We start from the raw sequence: 27,794 nt of genomic DNA, 5'->3' as shown, positions 1-27,794 counted from the left end.
GGAAATTATATCAAGCATATTTTCTGACCATAACACTATGAGATTATAGATCAACTACAATGAAAAAAAAAATGTAAAAAGAACACAAACATGTGGAGGCCAAACAATATGCTACTAAACAACAATGGATCACTGAAGAAATCAAACAGGAAATAACAAATACTTAGAAACAAATAAAAATGAAAGCATAATGATCTGAAACTTACAGGATGCAGTAAACCAGTTTTAAGAGGAAAGTTTATAGCAATACGATCTTACCTCAGGAAATTCAAAACAATCTCAAATAAACAAACTTACACTTAAAGCAACTAGAGAAAAAAGAACAAACAAAACCCAAAGTGAGTAGAAGGAAAAAAATCATAAAGATCAGAGCAGAAATCAATGAAATAAGAGTTGAAGAAAATGACAGAAAAGATCTGTAGAACTAAAAGCTGGTTCTTTAAAAAGATTTTTTATAAATTTATAAACCTTTAGCCAGATTCATCATGAAAAAAAAGGGAGACATCTCAAATCAATAAAATTAAGAATGAAAAGGGAGAAGTAACAACAGACAATACAGAAATACAAAGGATCATAAGAGACTACTACAAACAATTATATGCCAATAAAATGGACAACCAAGAAGAAATGGACAAATTCTTAGAAAGATACAAACTTCCAAGGCTGAACCAGGAAGAAACTGAAAATATGAATATATTATCACAAGCACTGATATTGAAGCTATGATTAAAAACTCCCAACCAAAGTCCAGAAATCCTCCACCAAATACTAACAAACCAAATCCAACAACCCATTAAAAGGATCATATACCACGATCAAATGGGATTTATCCCAGGGACACAAGGATTTTTCAATATCTGCAAATCAATCAGTGTGATACACCACATTAACAAAACTATATGACCATCTCAATAGATGCAGAAGAAGCCTTTGACAAAATGCAGCACCCATTTATGATTTTAAAAAAATTCAGAACGTGGGCATAGAGGGAACCTGTGCCAACATAATAAAGGCCATATACTACAAATCCACAGCAGACATCATTCTCAATGGTGAAAAACTGAAAGCATTTCCTCTAAGATCAGAAACAAGACAAGGGTGCTCACTCTTGCCACTATTATTCACCATAGTTTTGGAAATTCTAGCCATGACAGAGCAGAAAAAGAAAAGAAATCCGAACCAAAATAGAAATAAAACTGTCACTGTTTGCAGATGACGTGACCTTATGCCAGAAAATTGCTAGATCTCAATGAGTTCAGTGAAGTTGCAGGATACAAAATTAATGCATAGAAATATGTAGCATTTTCATACACTAACAAGGAAAGATGAGAAAGAGAAATTAAGGAACAAATCCCATTTACCATCTCATCAAAAAGTATAAAATATCTAGGAATAAACCTACATATGGAGGCAAAAGACCTGTACTCTGAAAAACTACATAAGACACTGATGAAAGAAATTGAAAATGCCAAAGACGGAAAGATACTACATGTTCTTGGGTTGGAAGAATAAATACTGTCAAGATGACTGTGCTCCCCAAAGCAATCTACAGTTCAGTGCAATCTCTATCAAATCACCAATGACATTTTTCACAGAATTAGAACAAAAATGTTAAGTTTGTATGGAGACGTAATAGAACTTGAATAGCTAAAGCAATCTTGAGAAAGAGAAACAGAGCTGGAGGAGTCAGGCTTCCTGACTTCAGACTATACTACAAGGCTACAGTCACCAAAACAGTATGGTGGTGGCACAGAAAGAAATATAGATCACTGGAACAAAATAGAAGTTCCAGAAATAAACCCACGCACCTATGGTCAATTAATCTATGATGTAGACAAGACAATACAATGGAGAACAGACAGTGTCTTCAATAAATGACTGGGAAAAATGGACAACTACATGTAAAAGAATGAAATTAGAACCTTTTTATCACCATACACAAAAATAAACTCAAAATAGATTAAAGATCTCAATGTAAGACCTGATACTATAAAACTCTTAGAGGAAAACATAGGAAGAACACTTTTCAACATAAATCAATCACAGCAATATCTTTTGATCCATCTACTGAAGTAATGGAAATAAAAACAAATATAAACAAATGGAACCTAATTAATCTCAAAAGCTTTGGCACAGCAGAAGAAACTATACACAAAACTAAAAGACAACCCACAGATTTGGAGAAAATATTTGCAAATGAAGCCACTGAAAAGGGGTTAATCTCCAAAATCTACAAACAGCTCATGCAACTCAATATAAAATACACACACACACACACACAGAGCCCAATCAAAAACTGGGCATAAGATCTAAATACACATTTCTCTAGAGAAGACATTGAGATGGCCAAGAGGCACATGAAAAGATGCTCTACATTGCTAATTATTAGAGAAATGCAAATCAAAACTACAATGACATATCACCTCACCCCAATTAAAGTCATAGTAGTGTTAGTTGCTCAGTCATATTCAACTCTTTGTGACCCTGCAATAACTGTAACCTCTAGGCTCCTCTGTCCATGGAATTCTCCAGGCAAGAATACTGGAGTGGGTTGCCATTTCCTACTCCAGGGGATCTTTCTGACTCAGGGATAGAACCTGAGTTTCCCACATTGCAGGCAGATTCTTCACCATCTGAGCCACCAGGGAAGTTGCCCCCCCTCCCAATCAGAGTGGCCATCATCAGCTAGAAAGGGCGTGAAGAAAAGGGAACCCTCCTACACTGTTGGTGGAAATGTAAATTGGTACAGCCACTATGGAGGAAAGTATACGGAGGTTCCTTTACAAACTAAAAATAGAACTGCATATGATCCAACAAAATTAAATTTGGGGACAAAATTAGAGGTGTGTAGGCTTTTCAGGATTCCATCATGGCATTGTAACCCCAAATGTTTTGTGTTTTTGTTAACTATACCTGTGTATGTATATATATGTATGTGTGTGTATGTATGTGCACATACATGCACATACACCAGGTATTTTTGTCCTATCTTCATTTCTAGCATAGGGGGGATAGTACTATATTCCAACGAGCCAGTTAAGTGATAGGTAAACTTTCCTAACATGTTAATCTAAATAACATTTAATTTAGTGTTTTATTTATTTTATAGATATAGATTTTATAGATCTGTGTAGGCTACACAGGTGGTATCTTATGTCAGGAACATTTGTGTTGCTTAGTGCAAAGGGCATAGATTTGGAGTCAGAGAAATCTGACCTTACTCTACCTCTTTCCAGGGCTTCCCTGGTGGCTCAGCCAGTAAAAAATCTGCCTGCAGTGTGGGTGGACCGGGTTCAATCCCTGGGTCGGGAAGATCTCTTAGTGCAGTGTGCTTAACCCATGAGTAATGTGAAGTTTTTGTTTCCTGCTTTTCGCCCCTTTGGCTAACAGTATGAAATGATAGTGGTATGTACATTTTTGCTAGAAAATAAAAATGAAATTCATAGATCTGCATTCTCAAGGGTACATTGCAAAGACTGATATGTATTTTCACTCAGTATATTTCTAAAACCACTTACCTCTTATTCCCTTTTGCCTTACTCATCTTCCATCTCAAATTCCTCAAATGTTAATGTGTAACATATTCTTCTAACACTTGAAACATGCTTTCTTCCTGTTCTAGCCCTCTTCAGAATAACCCATCATCCCTACCTTCCAACTTCACTGTTTTTTAAAAACATTGATTCAGCACACATGTATTGTACACCTATTTTATGCCAGTTAATTAGATACTGGGAATATAATCCCCATGTTTAGAAAACTCAAAATTTTTAGGATGTTAATCAATAGTAAGAGAATAAAAAAAAATCCAGTATAATAAAATGCAAGTGTTATAGAGAGATGGGCACAAGGTGTAGATTAAGATAATGGCACCAAATGAAGCCTTAGGTCAGGCTGCCTTCATAGAGGTGATGATTTTTCAGCTGTCTTAAAGGATGAGTAGGAGTTTACTTGCAGCTGGACAAATGAAGAGAAGGTTTTTCTGTGAATCAGTATCTGGCACCTGTAATTAATTTTATTAAAGAAGTTCAGCAATTAATCTCACCATCTAATTTCTCCCTTTTCCTCCCCTAGTTATACAACTGAGGATGGGGTTTGTGAGAGGGTCCCCAATTTTTAGGTAGGAAGCAGTCTACAGGAAATCAAGAAGGTATGTGGTAAAGTGGAGAGGGTATCCGAAAAAGTGGAGCATATTTGAGAGCCAGAGTCAATTACATATTAGACTAATGGAAAGGAACTAATAGAAAGAGGTCAACAAATTGAATTGTGAATCAATTTACAAAATATACTTTATTTGCAACCTCTTCTGGTATAATTATTACATTTGTTTATTTAGTTTGCCATATTTTTATATAAATAACAATCTTTTTGTTGTGCTGCTGATTCTAAACCCAAATTGCTCAAAGTTGACTTAAAATTTGATTTCTCTTTAGTAGAATTATTTTTACTTTTTTAGAGACAACTGCCTGTTGCTATTATTTTTATTAGAATTATAATACTTAGATTTCCTTTAGTAAGCAGTTTAGCATGGCATATTGTAGTCAGCAAGCTACAGCCCACAGGCCAAAGCCATTTTGCCACCTATTTTGGTATGACTTGAGAATTAAGAATGGGTTTTTAAATGGTTGGAAAAAAAATCAAAAGAGTAATATTTCGTGACACACAAAATGTATATTTAGGCTTCTTTTACATTTAGGTTTTTATAAAATATATTCCATTCCTGCTGAAATATTAGAGGTATCCATCAAACAACATTTTTGACGCAAAGAAGGTTAAGCTGCAAATTGATGAAGGGAATTTTATTAAACTTTAAGTTTTATAACTAGGTGGTAACAATTCAGAAATTTGGGACTCATATTTTCTGATTTTAAATTGAGTATTCTTTCTTCTATATTATACTGCATCTTTATTTTAAAATAATTTTCCTAGTTGTAAAGAAAATCACTCATTGGAAGGTATACATTAATTGATAGTATCAATTTGGGTCTTAAAGTATTAATTGACAGAAAAGGTTTCTAACTTGATTTCCCCTAATGCATTTCTATTATAATGCATTCCAGTTTAATATTTTGAGATGCCCTATGTAAAATATTAACAGATGAGGCAAATTTTCAATAAATTGTAGTTTTCTTGATTTTTTCAAGCATTTTATGACAGCTTGATTTATAATAATATAATTAAACATTTTCAAATATTTTTTATTTCAGTTTTTTGAACTACTGAATTTAACATTGTAGTATTCAATGTTGAAGTCATTTCATGGTATGGTAGAGTTTCCTTGATTACATCATATACATCTCTAATAGAATTTTCTATTTCAAAAAATGTTTATAGAGTTAATCAGTTTTTACCCTTACCATTGTTACTTATGCTATGAGCTTATACATTTGTTGCAGTACTTATCTGTTAGATTTATCTGAAATTGACTTTTGGTTCTTTCCAAAATAAGAAATCTCCTCTCATGCTATGTGTGAAAAAACTACACAAAGATACATTTGATTATTTACTGTAATAACAGTTGCTTTTCTCATGTTTCTGTTTGCGTAGTGAATATTTAATCCTGAATGACAACAAACTAACATTGAACAATATTTCCGCTTCTGTACATGCTCACTAAATATTAATGTTCATCAGGATTTCAATAATTATACTGTAAAACATACTGTTCCCTCATACTCCTCTTCAGTTTTATATAATTAACTGCCTTTTTCCTTTTTCTGTTGTTTCAGTTAAAGGATCAAGAAAGTTAAGTCTGCCAACAGATCTTAAGGCTGATCTTGGTACGGTAGGCAAAAGCCAACAATTTTAAGTTTTCTTACATTCATTTGGCTGAACATTTTAACCAACCGGTCCATGAATAACAAGTTTCCTAGATGGCAGTGTTTAATGGCTTTTCAAAAAGGCTTTCTTAAAAATCACCATACAGTTCTGTTGGCAGCATTCAACATTTTGTTTGTTAACAATCATTTTACAAAACTATGTTTCATAAATCATTACACACCAATTACTTAATGTTTGGGGGTTTTTTAATCATGAAAATGTTTTTAAACATTAACTAGAGTCATGCATATGGACCCTTTGTGACAGTAATCATGTAAATGAGCATCATTTTCTCTGGAACTATTTTTCCTATTTTGGATATTAATATCATTTACAACTAATACTATTTAACAACAACAACTACAAAGTCTGATACATAAAAGAATGGAGTTCTTGCCATTAAGGAAAGTTATAGAAGATGTTATTCACTTTATTTTTTGTGGTGCTTCCAAGCTTATTCATAATTCTAGTTCTGAAATAAATAAGGTCTTATTAAATAGGTTTTCATCAATTTTTCTCTCAGAACTTTAATCTACTTGTTCCAAAATAGTTTCTTTTGTGAAATTTAATTGAATCACCTTTATTTTCATCTCCTTTCTTCTGACTTAAAGTCATAGCATAAATCCTACGAATGTCAATGTCATGTCTAAAATAACAAAAATTCAATAATTAGTCTTTGGTTTTTAGTGTTCAAAGCTGTTTCACATACATGATTTTATTTAACTTTCTTAGCAACTCTTTAAAAAGCCCTCTGGTGGCTCAGACAATAAAGAATCTGCCTGCATTGCTGGAGACCTGGATTCAATCCCTGGGTTGGGAAGATCCCCTGGAGAAGGGAATGGCTACCCACTCCAGTATTCTTGCCTGGACAGTTCCACAGACAGAGGAGCCTAGTGGGCTACAGTCCCTGGGGTTGCAGAGTTGGCCATGACTGAACGAGTAACAGTTTCACTTTTCACTTTTTCAGCAACTCTTTAAGGTAGTTATCAGTATTCCTTTTTTCCTAGAGCAGAAACTGAGGTTATATTGTTAATAAATTGTAGAATTAAGATTTGAACCTAGATCACAGAACATAATACTCAAAGTTTATTGAGCATATTCACATACCTCATCTCATTTTAACTAAATTAAATAACTTTCAGTCAATAAATAATTTGTTACATTTAAAATCTAATTACATACCATCTTAGATGAATTTGATTAGATAATTTTGTCAGTGATATTAAATGTAAAGCACATTTTAATTGCAGATGCAACATTATTAGTTCAATACTAACAAAATTGTTACGAAGTTAATTAGTATTTTGCCAGTGTAATTGATATCAAAGGAGTCAACATTCTAGTTCCATGTATTGACCTCCTACTACATGTTAGTATGCTATATAATTTGTACATATTATTTGGTATATGATAGATAGATAATAGATATATCAGTAATATTCAACCCACTTTACCAATAAATTAAGGATATGAAAAATTAAAATTTGTCTAAGGTCATATAACTAATAGCAAAACTGAACTTAAATCAAGTATGTATCATTGAAAAGCTTATAATCTTATAATTACCTGTTATTTTGTGTGGCATGTACTGTAACAAATGTCAAATAAAAAGAAGCAAAGTAAGGAAAACAAAGATTAGAGAGAAAATAGATAATGAAAAATAATAATTAACCTGTAAGTTGATTCTTTGGAAAGATCAACAAATTGACAAACCCTTACCTAGACTAAGGAAAAAAGAATATACAAGCAATTAAAATCAGGAATAAAGTGAGTGCATTACAATCAGCCTTACAGAAGAGGATTATAAGAGAATACTGTGAACAATTTTATGCCAGCATTAACTAATCTAGATAAAATAGACAAATTCCTACAAATACATGAATTACCAAAACTGACTCAAGAAGAAAGAGAAAATCTGAGTAAAGATACTGAATCAGTGCTCAAAAATTTCAAGAGAAGTCCAGGATGAGTCAGCTTCCCTGGTGAATGCTACCAAATATTTAAAGAGGAACACCAGTCTTCTTCAAACTCTTCAAAAAAATACAAGGAACATTTCCTAATATTCTATGACACAGCATTACCCTTATTTCAAAACTAGACAAAGAACACTGCAAGAAAATAAAATTAGAGACCAACACCCCATATGAATATACATGCAAAGATTCTCAAGATATTGGCAAACAAAATCCAGCAGCATATAAAAAGGATTATATACCACAATCAAGTGGAATTTATCTCAGAAATAATACATGAGTGGTTCAACAGAAGAAAATTTGAAATGTGAAAATCACACTAACAGAATGAAGGAAAAATCCCACACATGATCATCTCAATTGGTGCAGAAAAAGGACTTGACAAAATTGAATACCCTTTTATGATTTAAAAAAAAAAAACAAAACCTCAGGAAACCAGAAATAGAGGAAGCTTTCTGAAACTGATAAAAGGCATTCATGAGAAGCCCACAGTCATCCTACTCAAGGATGAAAGACTGAAAACTTTCTTCCTTAAAATCTAGAATAGGGACTTCTCTGGTGGTCCAATGGTTAAGAATCCACCTGCCAACATAGGGGACACAGGTTCAATCCCTGGTCTGGGAAGGCCCCATGTGCACCACAGCTTGTGAATCCTGCGTGCTACAACTACTGAGATCACACCCTAGAGCCTGTGCTTCACAGCAAGAGAAGCTACTACAATGAGAAGCCCCCACATCACAACAAAGTATCCTCACAACTACAGAAAGCCCATGCAGCAACAAATCCCCAGTGCAGCCAAAAAAGAAAAGATCCAGAACAAAACAAAGGGGCCTTTGTTTACTACTTCTATTTTGTATTGGAAGTTCTAGCCAGTGACTTAAGGTGGGGGGGAAGCACATCCAAATTGATAAAGAAGTAAAACTAGCCCTGTTGGCAGATGGCATGATCCTGTATACAGAAAATCCTCCCAAATCCACAAAAGAAAAATGAGAACTAATAAATGAATTTAGTAGAGTTGCAAGGTATAAGATGAGCACAAAGAAATCAGCTGTATTTCTATACACAAGTAATGAAAATTTTGAAAAAGAAATTTTAAAAAAAGAATCCCATTTGTAAGTCTCCTAAGAGTAAAATATCTAAAGATAAACTTAACCAAAGAGATGTAAAACCTTACACTGATGACTACAAAACATTGCTAAAAGAAACTTTAAGAGACCTATAAAAGTGAAAACGGAGAAGACAATGGCACCCCACTCCAGTACTCTTGCCTGGAAAATCCCATGGGTGGAGGAGCCTGGTAGGCTGCAGACCCATGGGGTCGCTAGGAGTCGGACATGACTGAGCGACTTCACTTTCACTTTTCCCTTTCATGCACTTGAGAAGGAAATGGCAACCCACTCTAGTATTCTTGCCTGGAGAATCCCAGGGACGGCGGAGCCTGGTGGGCTGCCGTCTATGGGGTCGCACAGAGTCGGACACGACTAAAGCGACTTAGCAGTAGCAAAAGTGAAAATACATCCCTTGTTCATGAATTGGAATGTTTAATATTATTTAAGTAATACCCAAAACAGCCTAACAGATTTAATGCAGTCACAGCTAAAATACCAATAGCCATTTTAAATAATGGAAAAGCTTTTCCTAAAATTCATATGGAAGTGCCAAAGCAAAAATAGACAAAACAATACACATGGTTGCAAGTTGAAATACTCACACTTCCCAGTTTCAAAACTTCTGAATGGCTACACATATCAAAGTGAAAGTGAAAGTCACTTGGTCGTGTCTGATTCTTTGCAACCCCATGGACTATACAGTCCATTAAATTCTCCAGGCCAGAATACTGGAGTGGGTAGCCATCCCTTCTCCAGGGGTCTTCCCAACCAAGGGATCGAACCCAGGTCTTCCATATTGCAGGCAGATTCTTTACCAGCTGAGCCACCAGGAAAGCCCAAGAATACTGGAGTGGGTAGCCTTTCCCTTCTCCAGCAGATCTTCCCAACCCAGGAATCAAACCAGGGTCTCCTGCATTGCAGGTACATTCTTTTACCAGCTGAGCTACCAGGGTTATTGGCATGAAGATATACACATAGGTCAACGACAGAATTGAGTCTAGAAATAAAACTATACATCTGTGACCAATTGATTTTCAACAAATTACCAGGACAATTCAATGGGGTGGGCAGGAGGGGCAGGGAACAGTCTCTTCAACAAATGGTACTGAGACAACTGGAAGTCCATGTGCATGATAATGGAGATGGACCGCTACCTCATACTACATACAAAAAAAATGGATTAATGACTTAACTGACAATGACAATAGCTAAAATGTGGAAGCATGCAACCCACAGTCCATCAATGGATGGATGGATAAACAAAACCTGTGTACAGAACAATGGAGTTTGCTTAGCCTTAGAAGGAAGGAAATTTTAACATATGCTACAACATGGGGCTTCCCAGGTGGCTCAGTGGTAAAGAATCTGCCTGCCAGTGCAGGAAATGCAAGAGACTAGGGTTCAATTCCTTGGTTGGAATGATCCCCTGGAGAATTTCATGGACAGAGGAGCCTGGCAGGCTTCAGGGTTTACAAAGAGTCAGACACAACTGAGCAACTGAGCACACATGCATGCTACAGCATGAATGAACTTTGAGAGTATTATGCTAAGCAAAATAAGCCAGTCACAAGAAGACAAAAATTGTATGATTACAATTATATGAGGTACCCAGAGTGGTCACATATATAGGGAAAGAAAGTACAATGGTGGATGCCAGGAGCTAGGGAGGAGGAAATGGGGAGTTATTGTTTAATAGTAATGTGTTTCATTTTTACCAAGTGAAAAGAATTCTGGAGATGACTGCTACACAGTACAAATGTGTTTAATACCACTGAACTGTACACTTGAAATTGGTTTAGACGATAAATTTTTTTTACCACAGTTGTTAAATATTTTATTTTTAAAAAGGGAGTCCTAATACATGCTACAACATGGATGAACCTCAAAAACGCTACATGAAGTGAAAGAAGCCAGACATAAAGCCACATACTGCATGATTTCATTTATATGAAATATCCAGAATAACTAAATCCCTAGAAACAGAAAGTAGACTGGTGGTCACCGGTGGCTAGGGAAGAGTAGAATGGCCAGTGACTGCTTAATGTGTTAATGCTGTTTTTAGTGGTGTTGAAAATGTTCTGGAGCTATCTAGTTGTGGTTGTTGCACAATATTTTGAGTGTACTACCACTGAATTGTACATTTTAAAATTGCTTCAGATGAATCTCACCTCAAAAACTGTAGGAAAAATGTTTTTAAAAACTGGTGAAATATGAAATCTCGAGTTCAGTTAATAGTAATGCACCAAGGTGACATTGGGAAAGGAGAATAAGAAATTTATGTATTGGCTGCTTTCTTCTAAATGTAAAATTATTCCAAAATAAAAGATTTTTTTTTAATGGGCAGACTACTTGAAATGACTCTTTGCCAAAGAAGATAGATGGCAAATAAGCACATAAAAAGGTACAACATCATCAGCCACTGGAGGAATTCAAATTTAAACAACAATGGAATGCCACTAAATACCCATTAGAATAGCTAAAATTAAGAATACTGACAAAACACAGATCGACTGAAACTCTCATACTCTACTGGTGGAAATGCAAAATGGTGCAACCATTATAGAAATCAGATTGGCATTTTCTTATAAAGAAAAAACACAATTACAATATTGTCTAACAGTTCCACTCCTGGGTACTTACTCTTGGAAAAGGAAATGGCAACCCACTCCAGTATTCTTGCCTGGAGAATTCCATGGGCAGAGGAGCGAGCTTGGTGGGCTACATTCCATGGGGTCGCAAAGAGTCGGACACAACTGAAGTGATTTAGCACGCAGGTACTTATTCTAAGAGAATGAACAGTGATCTTCACTCAAAAATTTATATTTAGAATTCATAGCAGCTTAAATTGTAATAGCCAAAAACTAGAAACAACCCAAATGTACTTTAGCAGGTGAACGGTTAAGCAAAATGTGGCCATGTTATACCATGAAATGCTATTCAGCAATGAAAGAAAACAAGCTATTGATATTCACAACTTGTATGCATCTCAAGAGAACTGGGCTGAGTTGAGGGGGTGAGGGGAATTTGATCTTAAAAGGTTAAATACTATAGGAATCCACTTATACAGTAATCTTGAAATAACAAAATTACAGAGCTGGAGAACTCATTAGTGTTTGCCAAAAGTTATGAATGGGTTAGAGAAGGACTAGTGTGGCTATAAAGGAGTAACACAGGAGACCCCGTTGGTGAGGAAACAGTTCTGAATCTTGATTGCAGTGGTATTTCCTCAAATCTACACGTGACAAAATTACGTAAAACTACACATGCTGCTGCTGCTGCTGCTAAGTCGCTTCAGTCATGTCCGACTCTGTGCCACCCCATAGATGGCAGCCCACCAGGCTCCCCCGTCCCTGGGATGAGTACTGGAGTGGGTTGCCATTTACGCACACACAAACACGATACATCGAAAACTGCCAAAATCTGAGTAAGCTCTGTGACTTGAAGCAATGTCATCTTGGTTTTGATTTTAAACTGTAGTTACACAAGATATTAGTGATGGGGGAGTGGGTGAAGAGTACATGGACTTCCCTGTACACTTTTAAATATATTATTTTTATATAATTTTAGAAAGTTCTAATCTATTTAGAGTTACTACAAAATATTGGTTATATTCCTTGTGTTGTACAATACATCCTTTAGCCTATCTCACACCAAATATTTTGTAACATCCACTCCCCTACCTCTGTGTTGGCCCCTCCCTCCTCCACACTGATAACCACTAGTTTGTTCTCTGTATCTGAGTTTTCTTTTTGTTACATTCACTAGTTTGCTATATTTTTTAGATTACACCTATAAGTGATATCATATAGTGTTTGTCTTTCTCTGACTTATTTCATTTAGCGTAACACCCTACAAGACCAACCATGTTGCAGCAAAAGGCAAGAAAACCTTTTATGACTGAGTAGTATTCCATTTTGTATGTATAATATGTATATATAACATGTTATCCATTCACCTGTTGATGGACAGAAGTTGTTTCCATATCTTAGCAATTGTAAATAATGCTGCTATGAACATTGGGGTGCATGTATCTTTTCAAATTAGTGTTTTGTGTTTTGGGGATAAATATCTAGGAGTGGAATTGCTGAGTCATATGATAGTTCTATATTTAGTTTTTTGAGAACTTGCATACTGTTTTCCACAGTAGCTGCACCAGTTTACATTCCCACTAACAGTGTATAGCTAGGGCTTCCCAGGTGGTGCTAGTGGTAAAGACGTGGTGCTATGCTACGTGGCACTAGTAGTAAAGTGACACAGGAGGCATGGGTTCAATCCCTGGGTTAGGAAGATCCCCTGGAGGAGGGCATATCAACCCAGTCCAGTATTCTTGCGGACAGAGGAGCCTGGCAGGCTATAGTCCATAGGGTTGCAAAGAGTTGGACATGACAGAAGTGACTTAGCACAACAATGTATGAGGATTCCCTTTTTTTAATTTTAATGTAAGTAAGATTTTAAAGCAGTTTTACATATTGCATATTCTCCCTCTCCCCAGAGAGCCTCCCCTACTATTAACATCCTCCACCAGAATGGTATATTATTATAACTCATGAACCAATATGTATACATCATCATCACCCCAAATCCACAGTTTGCATTAGGGCTCATACTTGATGTTTTAACATATGCATAATGACAGGTATCCATCACTATACATTACAGTGTAATACAGAATAGTTTTACTGCTCTGAAAATCTTCTGTCAGCCTAGTCATCACTTCTTCCACCTCAACTCCTAGCAACCACAGATCTTTCTACTGTCTACAGAGAATGTCAAGAATGTTACACAGTTGGAATCACATAGTATAGATGAACTTCCTTCATTTAGTAATATGTATTTACCGTTCCTCTATGTTCTTTTCATGGTTTTATAGTTCATTTCTTTTTAGCACTGAATAATATTCCATTGTCTCAAATGTACCAGTTTATCCATTCAGGTTTTTATGTGTACATAAGTTTTCAGCCTCTTTGGGTAAATACTAAGGAGCATGATTGCTGGGTCATATGGTAAAAGTATGTTTAGCTTTTTAAGAAGTCTTTGCACAATCAATTTTGCATCCCCCACTATCAGTTATATCCCATTATTCCAAATCTTTTCTAGCATTTGGGGTTGACAGTGTTTTACATTTTTGCCATTCTAGTAGGTATGTAGTGGTTTCTCATCCTTGTTTTAAATATTTTTATGTGCTCATTTTGCCATCTGTCTCCTTTGGTGTGGTATCTGTTCAGATCTTTTGCCCATTCTTTAAGTCAGCTGGTTTCATTTCTTTTTGTTGAGTTTTAGGAGTTCTTTGTGTATTTTAGTTATTGTTTTTCAGGTATATATTTTATACCTATTTTCTTCCAGTCTGAAGCTTGTCTTCTCATCCTCTTGATAGTGTCTTTACAAAGTTTTTAATTTTAATGAATTCAAACTTACCAATTTTCTTTCATGGATTGTGCCTTTGGTATTATATCTAAAAAATCATCAAAGCCAAAGTCATCTAGATTTTCTGTTTTCTTCTAGTAGTTTTACAATTTTGTGTTTAACATTTAGGACTGTGATCAATTTTGAGTTTTCAATGGACATGGGTTTGGGTAGATTTAGGGAGTTGGTGATGGACAGGGAGGCCTGGCGTGCTGCGGTTGGTGAGGTCGCAAAGAGTCAGACACGACTGAGGGACTGAACTGAACTGAAAGATCATTTAAAGGACTTGTATTAATTATAAAACATACACTGCTTTCTTCCTTTTGGACAAGAAGATTTGAAGTTGGTGTACATTTTATACTTTAGAAATAAATAATTCCACTGAAAATAATGGTGATTTTTCAGAGGAGTAAAAATTATAATTTTAAAATTCATCTGAAAAGGTATACATATGAGAGAGCCAGGACAATTCTGAAAAACAAGAGTCATAAATGAGGTCTAGCCCTACCAGATAGTTAAATACAATATAAAATTACAGTTTAAAACATATATCTGCTGCTGTGCTGCTGCTAAGTCGCTTCGGTCGTGTCCGACTCCGTGCGACCCCACAGACGGCAGCCCACCAGGCTCCGCCATCCCTGGGATTCTCCAGGTAAGAACACTGGAGTGAGTTGCCATTTCCTTCTCCAGTGCATGCAAGTGAAAAGTGAAAGTGAAGTTGCTCAGTTGTGTCCGACTCTTAGCGACCCCATGGACTGCAGCCTACCAGGCTCCTCCGTCTATGGGATTTTCCAGGCAAGAGTAGTGGAGTAGGGTGTCACTGCCTTCTCCAAAACATATATCTACTAATCATCATATCATTTTTGGTACTGATGTATAAAAAGTCCAATCAGTAGAACAGAAAATCCAGAAAAAGACCCAATTCATACATAAATTTTGTCATTGCAAATAAGTAGTCTTAGAGTCAAGTGCTGAAAAAGATCTGGATATGTCCAAAACTTATCACGTTGTTTTATTTCCTTCGTTTGAGATTGAGTAAATTATTCCTGAACCAGATGCAGAAAAAAAAGTAGCCTTGAAAATAAGGTGGGTCATTCAAAAAATAAATAAGGGTAGATCATTCAATAAATGTTGGAAGGAGTAACTTGGCATCTGAAAAATAATCTCCATAAGCCAAAATTAATTCTAGATGATAAAAAATAGAGAGAGAGAAACCATAAAAATGCTAGAAGAAAACATGAGAATATATATTTTTAAAAATATTCTCGGAATAAGGCTTTGCTCAGAAATAGAAACAAATATGTAAAGAACAAATTTGTGGATACCAAGAGGGTAAGGGATGGTGAAAGTGAAAGTCGCTCAGTCTGGTCCGACTTTTTGCCACCCCATGGATGTAGCCTGCCAGGCTCCTCTGTCCATGGAATTCTCCAGACAAGAATACTGGAGTGGGTAGCTGTTCCCTTCTCCAGGGGATCTTCCCAACCCAGGGGTCAAACCCAGGTTTCCCACATTGCAGGCAGCTTCTTTACCATCTGAGCCACCAGGGAAACACAAGAATACTGGAGTCCCTAGCCTATCCCTTCTCCAGGGGATCTTCCCAACCCAGGAATCGAACTCGGGTCTCCTGCATTGTAGGTGGATTCTTTACCAGCTGAGCTAGGGATGGTAATTGGATGAACTGGGAGATTGGGATTGACATATATACACTACTGTGTGTAGAATAGAGATATGTATAATGAGAACCTACAGTATGACACAGTGAGCTACTCAATTCTCTGTTGTGACCTAAATGGGAAAAAAAAAAAAATCTAAAATGAGAGGGTATATATGTGTATATGTAACTATTTACCTTGCTGTACAGCAGAAACATACCACACTGTAAAGCAACTATACTCCAATAAAAATTAATTTTAAAAAGGCTTTGCTACAGATGGCATAAAAGTCAATACCCATGTAAAAACAAAAAAGTTGAGAAATTTGATTATATAAAGAAAAAAGACAAATGACAGTCTGTAATAATTTGACAAATAAGACTAGTTTCTATAGTGTGGAAAGTTCTCATACATGAAAACAAGAAAAGGAAGAAAACACTAGACAAATTTATAAAGGTTAAGTACTGATAGTTCACAGAGGAAGAAATAAGTGTCTTTAAAATAAATTATGCCATCCAACAGAGGATGAGATGGTTGGATGGCATCACTGACTCAATGGACATGAGTTTGAGTCAACTCCGAGAGTTGGTGATGGACAGGAAGGCCTGGCGTGCTGCAGTCCGTAGGATCTCCAAGAGTCAGACACAACTGAGTGACTGAACAGATTGAACTGAACTGAAAATAAATAAAAAGGTACTGAAACTCATTATTAAAGAAGTGAATATTAAAACAGTATTTTTCCTATTACAGCAATAAATATCAAATAATTGTATGAAGCAAAAATTGGTGAAGAAGTTGGGAAACTGAAGTTCTGATATACTGTTTTTGGGGATGTAAATCGGTTAATTACTTTTGGAAACCTTTTCCAATCAAAATCTAAAATGTTTATTCTTTTGCCAAGCAATTTCAATTCTAGAATTCATTCCACAGATATAATCACACATGTACAAAGAAGTATTACTATGGTCATTAAAGTTTGCTTTGAAATAGTAAAGACTGAAACCCTGATTCATTAATAAGAGAATAGTCAAATTGTTATATAGCCCCCAAAATGGAAACTTTGTCTCTACATAAGCAATTAAGTATATCTATATATTATGGTCTCCAAGGCAAGTGTGAAATTAAAAAAAAATCAAGGCATGAAACACTGTGAAATGTGCTTCCCCTTCTTTTGGAAAAAAATCAATTATGGAAGGATACTCAAAGAAAATGTTAACGCTCTGTCTAAATAAGAAGTAGTAGAGATGCAGATGTAGAGAACACTTGTGGACGCAGTGGGGGGAGAAGAGGGTGGGATGAATTGAAAGAGTAGCACTGACATATATGCAGTACCACGTGTAAAATAGAAAGCTAGAGGGAAGCAGCTGTATGGCACAGGGAACTGAGCTCGGTGCTCTATGATGACCTCGAGGGCTGAGATGGGGAGTGTGGAGGAAGGGAGGCTCAAGAAGAAGAGGATATACATATAGTTGATTCATGTTGTTGTACAGCAGAAACCAACACAACATTGCAGAGCAATCATCCTCCAATTAAAAATTTAAAAAAATAAATGGGAGGTTAGACTCAGAGAATTAAGCTAAAATTTTAAAATTATTTTCAAACAGTAAATTGGAGGTAGAAGCTACAGTATCTACATAACACTTTTAGAGCATAATATCCATAGTATATACAGTAATAATATGCTGTCTAGGTTGGGCATAGCTTTTCTTCCAGGGAGCAAGCGTCTTTTAATTTCATGGCTACAGTCACCATCTACGGTGATTTTGGAGCCCCCCAAAATAAAGCCTCTCACTGTTTCCACTGTTTCCCCATCTATTTGCCACGAAGTGATGGTATCTGATGCGATAATCTTAGTTTTTTGGATGTTGAGTTTTAAGCCAACTTTTTCACTCTCTTTCACTTTCATCAAGAGACTCTTTAGTTCTTCTTTGCTTTCTGCCATAAGGGTGGTGTCATCTGCATATCTAAGGTTATTGATATTTCTCCCAGCAATCTTGATTCCAGCTTGTGCTTTATCCAGCCGGGCATTTCACATGATGTACTCTGCATATAAATTAAATAAGCACAGTGACAATATACAGCCTTGATCTAGGCAGCATATTAAAAAGCAGAGACATTACTTTGCCAACAAAGGTCTGTCTAGTGAAAGCTATGGTTTTTCCAGTAGTCATGTATGGATGTGAGAGTTGGACCATAAAGAAAGCTGAGCACCAAAGAACTGATGCTTTTGAACTGTGGTATTGGAGAAGACACTTGGGAGTCCCTTGGACTGCAAGGAGATTCAACCAGTTCATCCTAAAGGAGATCAGTCATGAATAATTCATTGGAAGGACTGATGCTGAAGCTGAAACTCCAATACTTTGGCCACCTATGTGAAGAACTGACTCATTGGAAAAGACCCTCATGCTGGGAAAGATTGAAGGCAGGAGGAGAAGGGGACAACAGGAGATGAGATGGTTGGATGGCATCACCGATGTGATGGACATGAGTTTGAGTAGGCTCCGGGAGTTGGTGATGGACAGGGAAGCCTGGAGTGCTGCAGTTCATGGGGTTGCAAAGAGTCAGACGTGACTGAGAGACTGAACTGAACTGATACAATAATAAAACTCAATTTTTAAACCAAATAATTTTAACTTAGTATATTAGGAGATTTCCCCCTCAAAAGGAATAGACTCAAATTATTCATTGTAAGTTTTCACATGACTTAGAAAACATTTATTGTATGTACAGTGCATGGTAAAAGGAATATTCAGACACAAAAGCATTGCTGTTGTTCAGTTGCTCAGTTGTGTCTGACTCTTTGCAATCCCATGGACTGTAGCCCACCAGGATCCTGTATCTATGGGATTCTCTAAGCAAGAATACTGGAGTGGGTTGTCCTTTCCTACTCCAGGGGATCTTCCCCAACCCAGGGATTAAACCCAGGTCGCTTAAGTCTCCTGCATTGGCAGGCGGGTTCTTCACTGCTAAGCCACCAGGGAAGCCCCTGTTTAGTCACTCAGTCGTGTCCAACTCATTGCGGCCCCATGTATTGATTTGCAAGTGTTTTACAAGGAGTTCAGAATATGAAGAACTGACTCACTGAATGTAAATTATAACAGATATTTCAAAGAAACAAAAAACCCATAAGCTTTTTCAAAGTTTAGATAATTTGTTCATACTAGGAGAGGGGGATAATTTTACCCACATGATTATTATACCTTTGACATCAGTTTTGAAAATTTCAGGAATAAAAACATTTTGTTAAGCAATGAGTAATTTAGCAACTCAAGATTTCATCTCTTTGGAGACTATTTAGACTAACTTTCTTGTTTACTTCAGCATATACATGTTTTGTTTTGTTTTATTTTCCCTCCTCTCTTCCCACTCTTAATATGCGGCTTGAAGTGAACACTTACTTATATGGTGCAGGGTAAGGTGTCACTTTGCTCCCTCAGCATCCATCAGGATGTTTTTTTGTTATTTACAGTTAGGGTCCAAGATGACAACATAGAAGACTTCTGAACTCAACTCCTCCCTGATACACCAAATCTGTAGCTCTAAATGGAGCACTTTCCTCTGGAAGAAGTCCAGAACTAGCTTATTAACGCCTAAATATTGGATGAATGAGATAACACCCACATGGAAACAGGTCTTGTGAAAGTCGCTTAGTCTTGTCCGACTCTATGCGAGCCCATGGACTATCCAGTCCATGGAATTCTCCAGGCCAGAATACTGGAGTGGGTAGCCTTTCTCTTCTCCAGGGGATCTTCCCAACCCAGGGATCAAACCCAGGTCTCCCATATTGCAGGCAGATTCTTTACTAACTAAGCTATGCTACTAAATAATAACCAGCTGAGTCACAAGGGAAGCCCAAACAGGTCTTGGCATACTCTCAAATACTGGGAGCCACTAAGAACAAAAAAGGAGCTCAGACAATCACAAAGAATTGAAAGACAACCAAGAGCTCATGCTAGGCTGAATAATAACATTCATCTCCTATAAAAGGCCACTCCATCAAGCTTGGGGGAGGTGACTGTTTTGTGTATTGTGTAGAAACCAACACAGAGAGATTAGGAAAACAAAGAAACAGGAACATAACTGCAACAAAAAGATAAAACTCCAGAAACAGACCTTAGTGAAACAGAGTTAAGTGACTTACTTAACCTGATAAAGTGTTCCAAATAAGAGAACAACACACTGAACAAAGGGAGAATTTAAACAAAGAGATAGAAAAGATATGAATGTAGATCAGATAGTAAAGGATCCACCTGCAATGCAGGAGATCTGAGTTCAATCCCTGAGTGGAAAAGTTCCCCTGGAGAAGAGAATGGCTACCCACTCCAGTATTCTTGCCTCAAGAATTCCATGGACAGAGGAGCCTGGCAGGCTACTGTTCATGGAGCCCCAAGGAGTAAGACATGACTGAGCAACTAACACTTTAACTTTCAAACAGAAATCACAGACCTGAAGAATACAATAACTTCACAGAAAAATTTAATAGAAGCATTCAGTGGTAGGCTAGATGGAACAGAAAAAGGACTAATGAACTCTTAGGACAGGACAGTAGTTTCACGCTCATGCTCAGTCATTTCAGTCATGTCCGACCCTTTGCAACGCCATGGGCTCTAACCCACCAGGTTTCTCTGTCCATGGAATTCTCCAGGCAGAAATATAAGAGTGGGTTGCCATTTCCTTTTCCAGGGGATATTCCTGACCCAGGGATCAAACACACACCTCTTATGTCTCATGAATTGGCAGGCGGCACAGAAGAGAAGTGAACACTTTCAAACCCATTTTACAAGAGCAATACTACCATCACCAAAACCAGAAAGGACTCTACAAGAGAAGAAAACAATAGGCCAATATCACTGGTTAATAGAGATGCAAAATCTGCAACACAATACTATCAAACTAAATTCAACAGTACTTTAAGAGGATCTTATGATCAAGTATAATTTATTCCAGGGATAAAAGGATGGTTCAACATCTGCAAATTAATGTGATATAGCATATTAACAAAATGAAGAATAAAATCATACAATCTTAATAGATGCAGGAAAAGTATCTGACAAAACTCAATATCTATTTTTAATAAAAATTCACAACAGAGCCTAGAGGGAATGTGCCTAAACATAATGAAGACCATATATTGACAAGGGCACAGCTAAGATAATGCTTAGAAGTGAAAAGCTTTTCCTTCAAGATTAGGAACAAGAGAAAGATACCCGTTCTCACCACTTTCACTGAATATAGTACTGGAAGTTCTAGCAAGAGCAATTCCAAGAAAAATATATAGAGGGCATCCAAATAAGAAAGGAAGAAGGAAAACATTCTCTATTTGCAGATGACATCCTTATAGAAAACCACAAAGACTCTACCAAAAGCTGTTAAAACTAACCAATCAATTTAGCAAAATTTCAAGTATAAAATCAATACGTATAAGTCAATTGCCTTTCTATACAACAAAGATTAGAGAAATTAAAGAAAACAGTCCCATCTATAATTGCACTTAAAGAATAAAGTATTCAGGAATAGATTTTTACCAAGGAGGTAAAAGGTCTGTACACTGAAAATAAAGTATTAATGAAAGAAATTGTATAAGACACAAATAAATGGAAAGATATTCCATGCCAATGGATTGGAAGAATTAATATTTTGAAATGTCCAATACAGATTTAATGTAACCACCTATGGAAATTCCAATGGTATTTTTCACAGAAATAGAACACAAAATTCTGAAGTTTGTATGGAACTCCAGAAGACTCCTAATAGTCAAAACAATCTTGAGAAAGAAGGACAAAGCTAGAGGCATCACACTTCCTGGTTTCAAAGTTTATAATAAAGCTATAGCAGTCAAACAATATGGTATCGGCACAAAAACAAACATATCAATGGAGCAGAAAAGAGAACCCAGAAATAAACTCATGCATGTATGGCCAACTGATTTATGACAAAGAAGCATAAAATATACAGTAGAGAAAGTTATTCTTTTCAGTAAATGGTGCTAGGAAAACTGGACAGTTAAAAAATGTAACTTAACTTCTATATTACACCATACAGAAAAGCAACTCAAAATGGATTAAAGACTTGAACTTAAGACCTGAAACCTTAAAACTTCTAGAAGAAAACATAAGCAATATGCTTGTTGACATCAGTCTTAGCAATATTTTTTTTGGATTTGACACCTAAAGCAAAGGCAACAAAACCAAAAATAAACTAAAAACTAAAAAAAGCTTCTGTACAAGTGAAACCTTCAACAAATGAAACAGCAGCCTTCAGGATGGGAGAAAATATCTGTAAATCATGCATCTTCTAAGGAATTAATAATCAAAATATATAGAGGTCATGAACTCAATAACAAAAATCAAACAATCTGATTTTAAAAATTGGCAAGGAACCCAATAGACACTTTTTCAAAGACGACATGGAAATGGCTAACAAGTTCATGAAAAGGTGCTTAACATCACTAATCATTAGAGAAATGCAAATAAAAACCATAATGAGATATCATCCTAAACATGTTAGAATAGCTGTCATGACATTTGCAGCAATATGTGAACCTAGAAATTATGATACTAAGCAAAGTAAGCCAGACAAAGAGAAACATCATATGATACCACCTCTATGTAGAATGTAAAAAAAAAAAAAATACAAATGAACTTATTTACAAAACAGAAACAGACCCACAGAATACAAAACAAACTTACGGTTACCAAAGGGGGAAAAGAGGGAGGAATAAATTGGAAATTAACAAATACATACCACTATATATAAAATAAGTTCAGTTCAGTCGCTCAGTCGTATCCAACTCTTTGCGACCCCGTGAATTGCAGCACGCCAGGCCTCTCTGTCCATCACCAACTCCCGGAGTCCACCCAAACCCATGTCCATCGAGTCGCTGATGCCATCCAACCATCTCATCCTCTGTTGTCCCCTTCTCCTCCTGCCCCCAATCCTACCCAGCATTAGGGTCTTTTCCAATGAGTCAACTCTTTGCATGAGGTGGCCAAAGTATTGGAGTTTCAGCTTAAACATCAGACCTTCCAATGAACACCCAGGATTGATCTCTTTTAGGATGGATTGATTGGATCTCCTTGCAGTCCAAGGGACTCTCAAGAGTCTTCTCCAACACCACAGTTCAAAAGCATCAATTCTTCGGCGCTCAGCTTTCTTCACCATCCAACTCTCATATCCATACATGACCACTGGACAAACCATAGCCTTGACTAGACGGACTTTTGTTAGCAGAGTAATGTCTCTGCTTTTAAATATGCTATCTAGGTTGGCCATAACCTTCCTTCCAAGGAGTAAGCGTCTTTTAATTTCATGGCTGCAATCACCATCAGCAGTGATTTTGGAGCCCCCAAAAATTAAGTCTGACACTGTTTCCCCATCTATTTCCCATGAAGTGATGCGACCGGATGCCATGATCTTAGTTTTCTGAACATTGAGCTTTAAGCCAACTTTTTCACTCTCCTCTTTCACCTTCATCAAGAGGCTCTTTAGTTCTTCACTTTCTGCCATAAGGGTGGTGTCATCCGTATGGGTGGTGTCATCCGCATATCTGAGGTTATTGATATTTCTCCTGGCAATCTTGATTCCAGCTTGTGTTTCTTCCAGCCCAGCGTTTCTCATGATGTACTCTGCATATAAGTTAAAGAAGCAGGGTGACAATATACAGCCTTGATGTACTCTTTTTCCTATTTGGAACCAGTCTGTCGTTCAATGTCCAGTTCTAACTGTTGCTTCCTGACCTGCATACAGGTTTCTCAAGAGACAGGTCAGATGGTCTGGTATTTCCATCTCTTTCAGAATTTTCCACAGTTTATTGTGATCCACAGAGTCAAAGGCTTTGGCATAGTCAATAAAGCAGAAATAGATGTTTTTCTGGAACTCTCTTGCTTTTTCGATGATCCAGCGGATATTGGCAATTTGATCTCTGGTTCCTCTGCCTTTTCTAAAACCAGCTTGAACATCTGGAAGTTCACGGTTCACGTATTGCTGAAGCCTGGCTTGGAGAATTTTGAGCATTACTTTACTAGCATGTGAGATGAGTGCAATTGTGCGGTACTTTGAGCATTCTTTGGCATTGCCTTTCTTTGGGATTGGAACGAAAACTGACCTTTTCCAGTCCTGTGGCCACTGCTGAGTTTTCCAAATTTGCTGGCATATCGAGTGCAGCACTTTCACAGCATCACCTTTGAGGATTTGAAATAGCTCAACTGGAATTCCTTCACCTCCACTAGCTTTGTTCGTAGTGATGCTTTCTAAGGCCCACTTGACTTCACATTCCAGGATGTCTGGCTCTAGGTGAGTGATCACACCATCGTGATTATCTGGGTTGTGAAGATCTTTTTTGTACAGTTCTTCTGTGTATTCTTGCCACCTCTTCTTAATATCTTCTGCTTCTGTTAGGTCCATACCATTTCTGTCCTTTATTGAGCCTATCTTTGCATGAAATGTTCCTTTGGTATCTCTAATTTTCTTGAAGAGATCTCTAGTCTTTCCGAATCTGTCGTTTTCCTTTATTTCCTTGCACTGATCGCTGAGGAAGGCTTTCTTATCTCTCCTTGCTATTCTTTAGAACTCTGCATTCAGATGGGAATATCTTTCCTTTTCTCCTTTGCTTTTCACTTCTCTTCTCTTCCCTGCTATCTGTAAGGCCTCCTCAGACAGCCATTTTGCTGTTTTGCATTTCTTTTCCATGGGGATTTTCTTGATCCCTGTCTCCTGTACAATGTCACGAACCTCTGTCCATAGATCATCAGGCACTCTGTCTATCAGGTCTAGTCCCTTAAATCTATTTGTCACTTCCACTGTATACTCATAAGGGATTTGATCTAGGTCATACCTGAATGGTCTACTGGTTTTCCCTACTTTCTTCAATTTAAGTCTGAATTTGGCAATAAGCAGTTCATGATCTGAGCCACAGTCTGCTCCTGGTCTTGTTTTTGCTGACTGTATAGAGCTTCTCCATCTTTGGCTGCAAAGAATATAATCAATCTGATTTCGGTGTTGACCATCTGGTGATGTCCACGTGTAGAGTCTTCTCTTGTGTTGTTGGAATAGGGTGTTTGCTATTACCAGTGCGTTCTCGTGGCAAAACTAACAGCCTTTGCTCTGACTCATTCTGTACCCCAAGGCCAAACTTGCCTGTTACACCAGGTGTTTCTTGACTTCCTACTTTTGCATTCCAGTAATAGATAACCACAAAGGACCTGCTGTATACCACAGGGAACTGCACTCAATATTTGTAATAACCTGTAACAATAAAGAAGGCTGAGCACTGAAAAATTGATGCTTCTGAATTTTGGTGCTGGAGAAGATGCTTGAGAGTCCCTTAGACCGTAAGGAGATCAAACCAGTCAACCCTGAATACTCATTGGTGGGCCCGAAGCTGAAGCTCCAATACTTTGGCCACCTGATGCGAAGAGTTGACTCATTTGAAAAGACCCTGATGCTGGAGAAGATTGAAGGCAAAAGGAGAAGACGGTGGCAGAGGAAGAGATGGCTGGATGGCATCACTGATTCAATGGACATGAACTTGGGCAAACACTGAGAGATTGTGAGGGACAGGGAGGCTTGGTGTGCTGGGGTCCATGTGGTTGCAGAGAGTTGGACACAACTTAGTGAGTGAACAGCAACAATATAAGGGAGAGGAATCTGAAAAAAATATATGTATATATACACATACATTTATATACCATTTTGCTGCACACTTGAAACTAACACACCACATTGTAATAAGAACAGCTGTTGTCAATTGACAAATACCTGAGAAAAGAAGAGAAGCAAAAGGCAAAGGAGAAAAAGAAAGATTTTTTTCTCTTTTGAATGCAGAGTCCCAAAGAAGCAAGGAGAGATAAGAAAGCCTTCCTCAGTGATCAATGCAAAGAAATAGAGGAAAACAATAGAATGGGAAAGACTAGAGATCTCTTCAAGAAAATTTGAAATATCAAAGGAACATTTCATGCAAAGATGCGCACAATAAAGGACAGAAATGGTATGGACCTAACAGAAGCAGAAGAGATTAAGAAGAAGTGGCAAGAATACACAGAAGAACTGTACGAAAAAGGTCTTAATGACCCATATAACCACGATGGTGTGATCAGGCACCTAGAGCTGAACATCCTGTAGTGCGAAGTCGAGTGGGTGGGCCTTAGAAAATAACACTACGAACAAAGCTAGTGGAGGTGATGGAATTCCAGTTGAGCTATTTCAAATCGTAAAAGATGATGCTGTGAAAGTGCTGCACTCAATATGCCAGCAAATTTGGAAAACTCAGCAGTGGCCACAGGACTGGAAAAGGTCAGTTTTCATTCCAATCCCAAAGAAAGGCAATGCCAAAGAATGTTCAAACTACCACACAATTGCACTCATCTCACACGCTAGCAAAGTAATGCTCAGAATTCTCCAAGCTAGGTGTCAACAGTATGTGAACTGAGAACTTCTGGATGTTCAAGTTGGATTTAGAAATAGCAGAGGAATTGGAGATCAAATTGCCAACATCTATTGGATCATAGAAAAAGCAAGAGAATTCCAGAAAAACATCTACTTCTGCTTCATTGACTACACTAAAGCCTTTGACTGTGTGGATCACAACAAACTGTGGAAAATTCTTCAAGAGATGGGAATATCAGACCACCTGACCTGCCTCTTGAGAAATCTGTATTCAGGTCAGGAAGCAACAGTTAGAACTGGACATGGAAGAACACTGGTTCCAAATTGGGAAAGGAGTACGTCAAGGTTGTATATTGTCACCCTACTTATTTAACTTGTATACAGTGTACATCATGTGAAATGCCCAGCTGGATGAAGCACAAGTTGGAATCAAGATTGCTGGAATCAATAACCTCAGATATGCAGATGACACCAGCCTTATAGCAGAAAGTGAAGAAGAACTAAAGAGCCTCTTGATGAAAGCAAAAGAGGAGAGTAAAAGAGCTGGCTTAAAATCCAACATTGAGAAAACTAAGATCATGACATCTGGTCGAATCACTTCATAGCAAATAGATAGGGAAACAATGGAAACAGTGAGAGACTTTATTTTGGGGGGCTCCAAAATCACTGCAGATGGTGACTGTAGCCATGAAATTAAAAGTTGCTTGCTCCTTGGAAGAAAAGCTATGACAACCTGGACAGTGTATTAAAAAGCAGAGATATTACTTTACTGACAAAGGTCCGTCTAGTCAAAGCTATGGTTTTTCCAGTAGTCATGTATGGATATGAGAGTTGGAACATAATTAAAGCTGAGTGCTGAAGAATTGATGCTTTTGAATTGTGGTGTTGGAGAAGAGGCTTGAGAGTGAGTCCCTTGGACAGCAAGATCAAACCAGTCAATCCCAAATAAAATCAATCCTGAATATTCATTGGAATGACTGATACTGAAGCTGAAGCTCCAATTCTTTGACCACCTGATGCAAAGAACTGACTCGTTGGGAAAGACCCTGATGCTGGGAAAGACTGAAGGCAGGAGGAGAAGGAGACAACAGATGATGAGGTGGTTGGATGGCATCATTGACTTGATGGACATGAGTTTGAGCAAGCTCTGGGAGTTGGTGATGGACAGGGATGCCTGGCATTCTGTAGTCCATGGGGTCACAAAGAGTTAAACATGACTGAGCGACTGAACTGAACTGATTATCAAGAATATGAGATAAGTATCTTTTTTCTGAAGATGTGGAGAAAAAAAAAACCTTGTGCACTCTTGGTGCACAAATTGGTACAGCCACTATGGAAAACAATTTGGCGGTTCCTCAAAAAATTAAAAATAGAACTACCATATGATCCAGCAATTCCACTTCTAGGTATATATCCATGTAAATGAAAACAGTCTATTAAGGCATACCTGCATT

General features: G+C 37.2%; 1 protein-coding gene across 7 annotated transcripts in view; it reads left to right on the top strand.

The window, feature by feature from the left end:
• The window catches only part of STXBP5L (syntaxin binding protein 5L), a 379,816-nt gene that overhangs the window by 315,506 nt on the left and 36,516 nt on the right, over positions 1–27,794 (top strand). For 5 of the 7 annotated variants that reach the window (XM_081571857.1, XM_081571856.1, XM_081571860.1 and 2 more), the window contains one exon: positions 5,730–5,780. The exons of the other annotated variants lie outside the window; for them this stretch is intronic. In XM_081571857.1, coding sequence (XP_081427983.1) covers positions 5,730–5,780 — 51 coding nt within the window. The remainder of the gene's footprint in view (positions 1–5,729; positions 5,781–27,794) is intronic. 7 annotated transcript variants of the gene reach the window in all.

The sequence above is a fragment of the Giraffa tippelskirchi genome, chromosome 2 (genome assembly GCF_054371585.1).
Source record: "Giraffa tippelskirchi isolate mGirTip1 chromosome 2, T2T-mGirTip1v1.2.pri, whole genome shotgun sequence".
Classification (NCBI taxonomy): domain Eukaryota; kingdom Metazoa; phylum Chordata; class Mammalia; order Artiodactyla; family Giraffidae; genus Giraffa; species Giraffa tippelskirchi.
The sequence above is the reverse complement of the archived record's forward strand: the minus strand, read 5'-3'. Positions and strand labels throughout refer to the sequence as shown.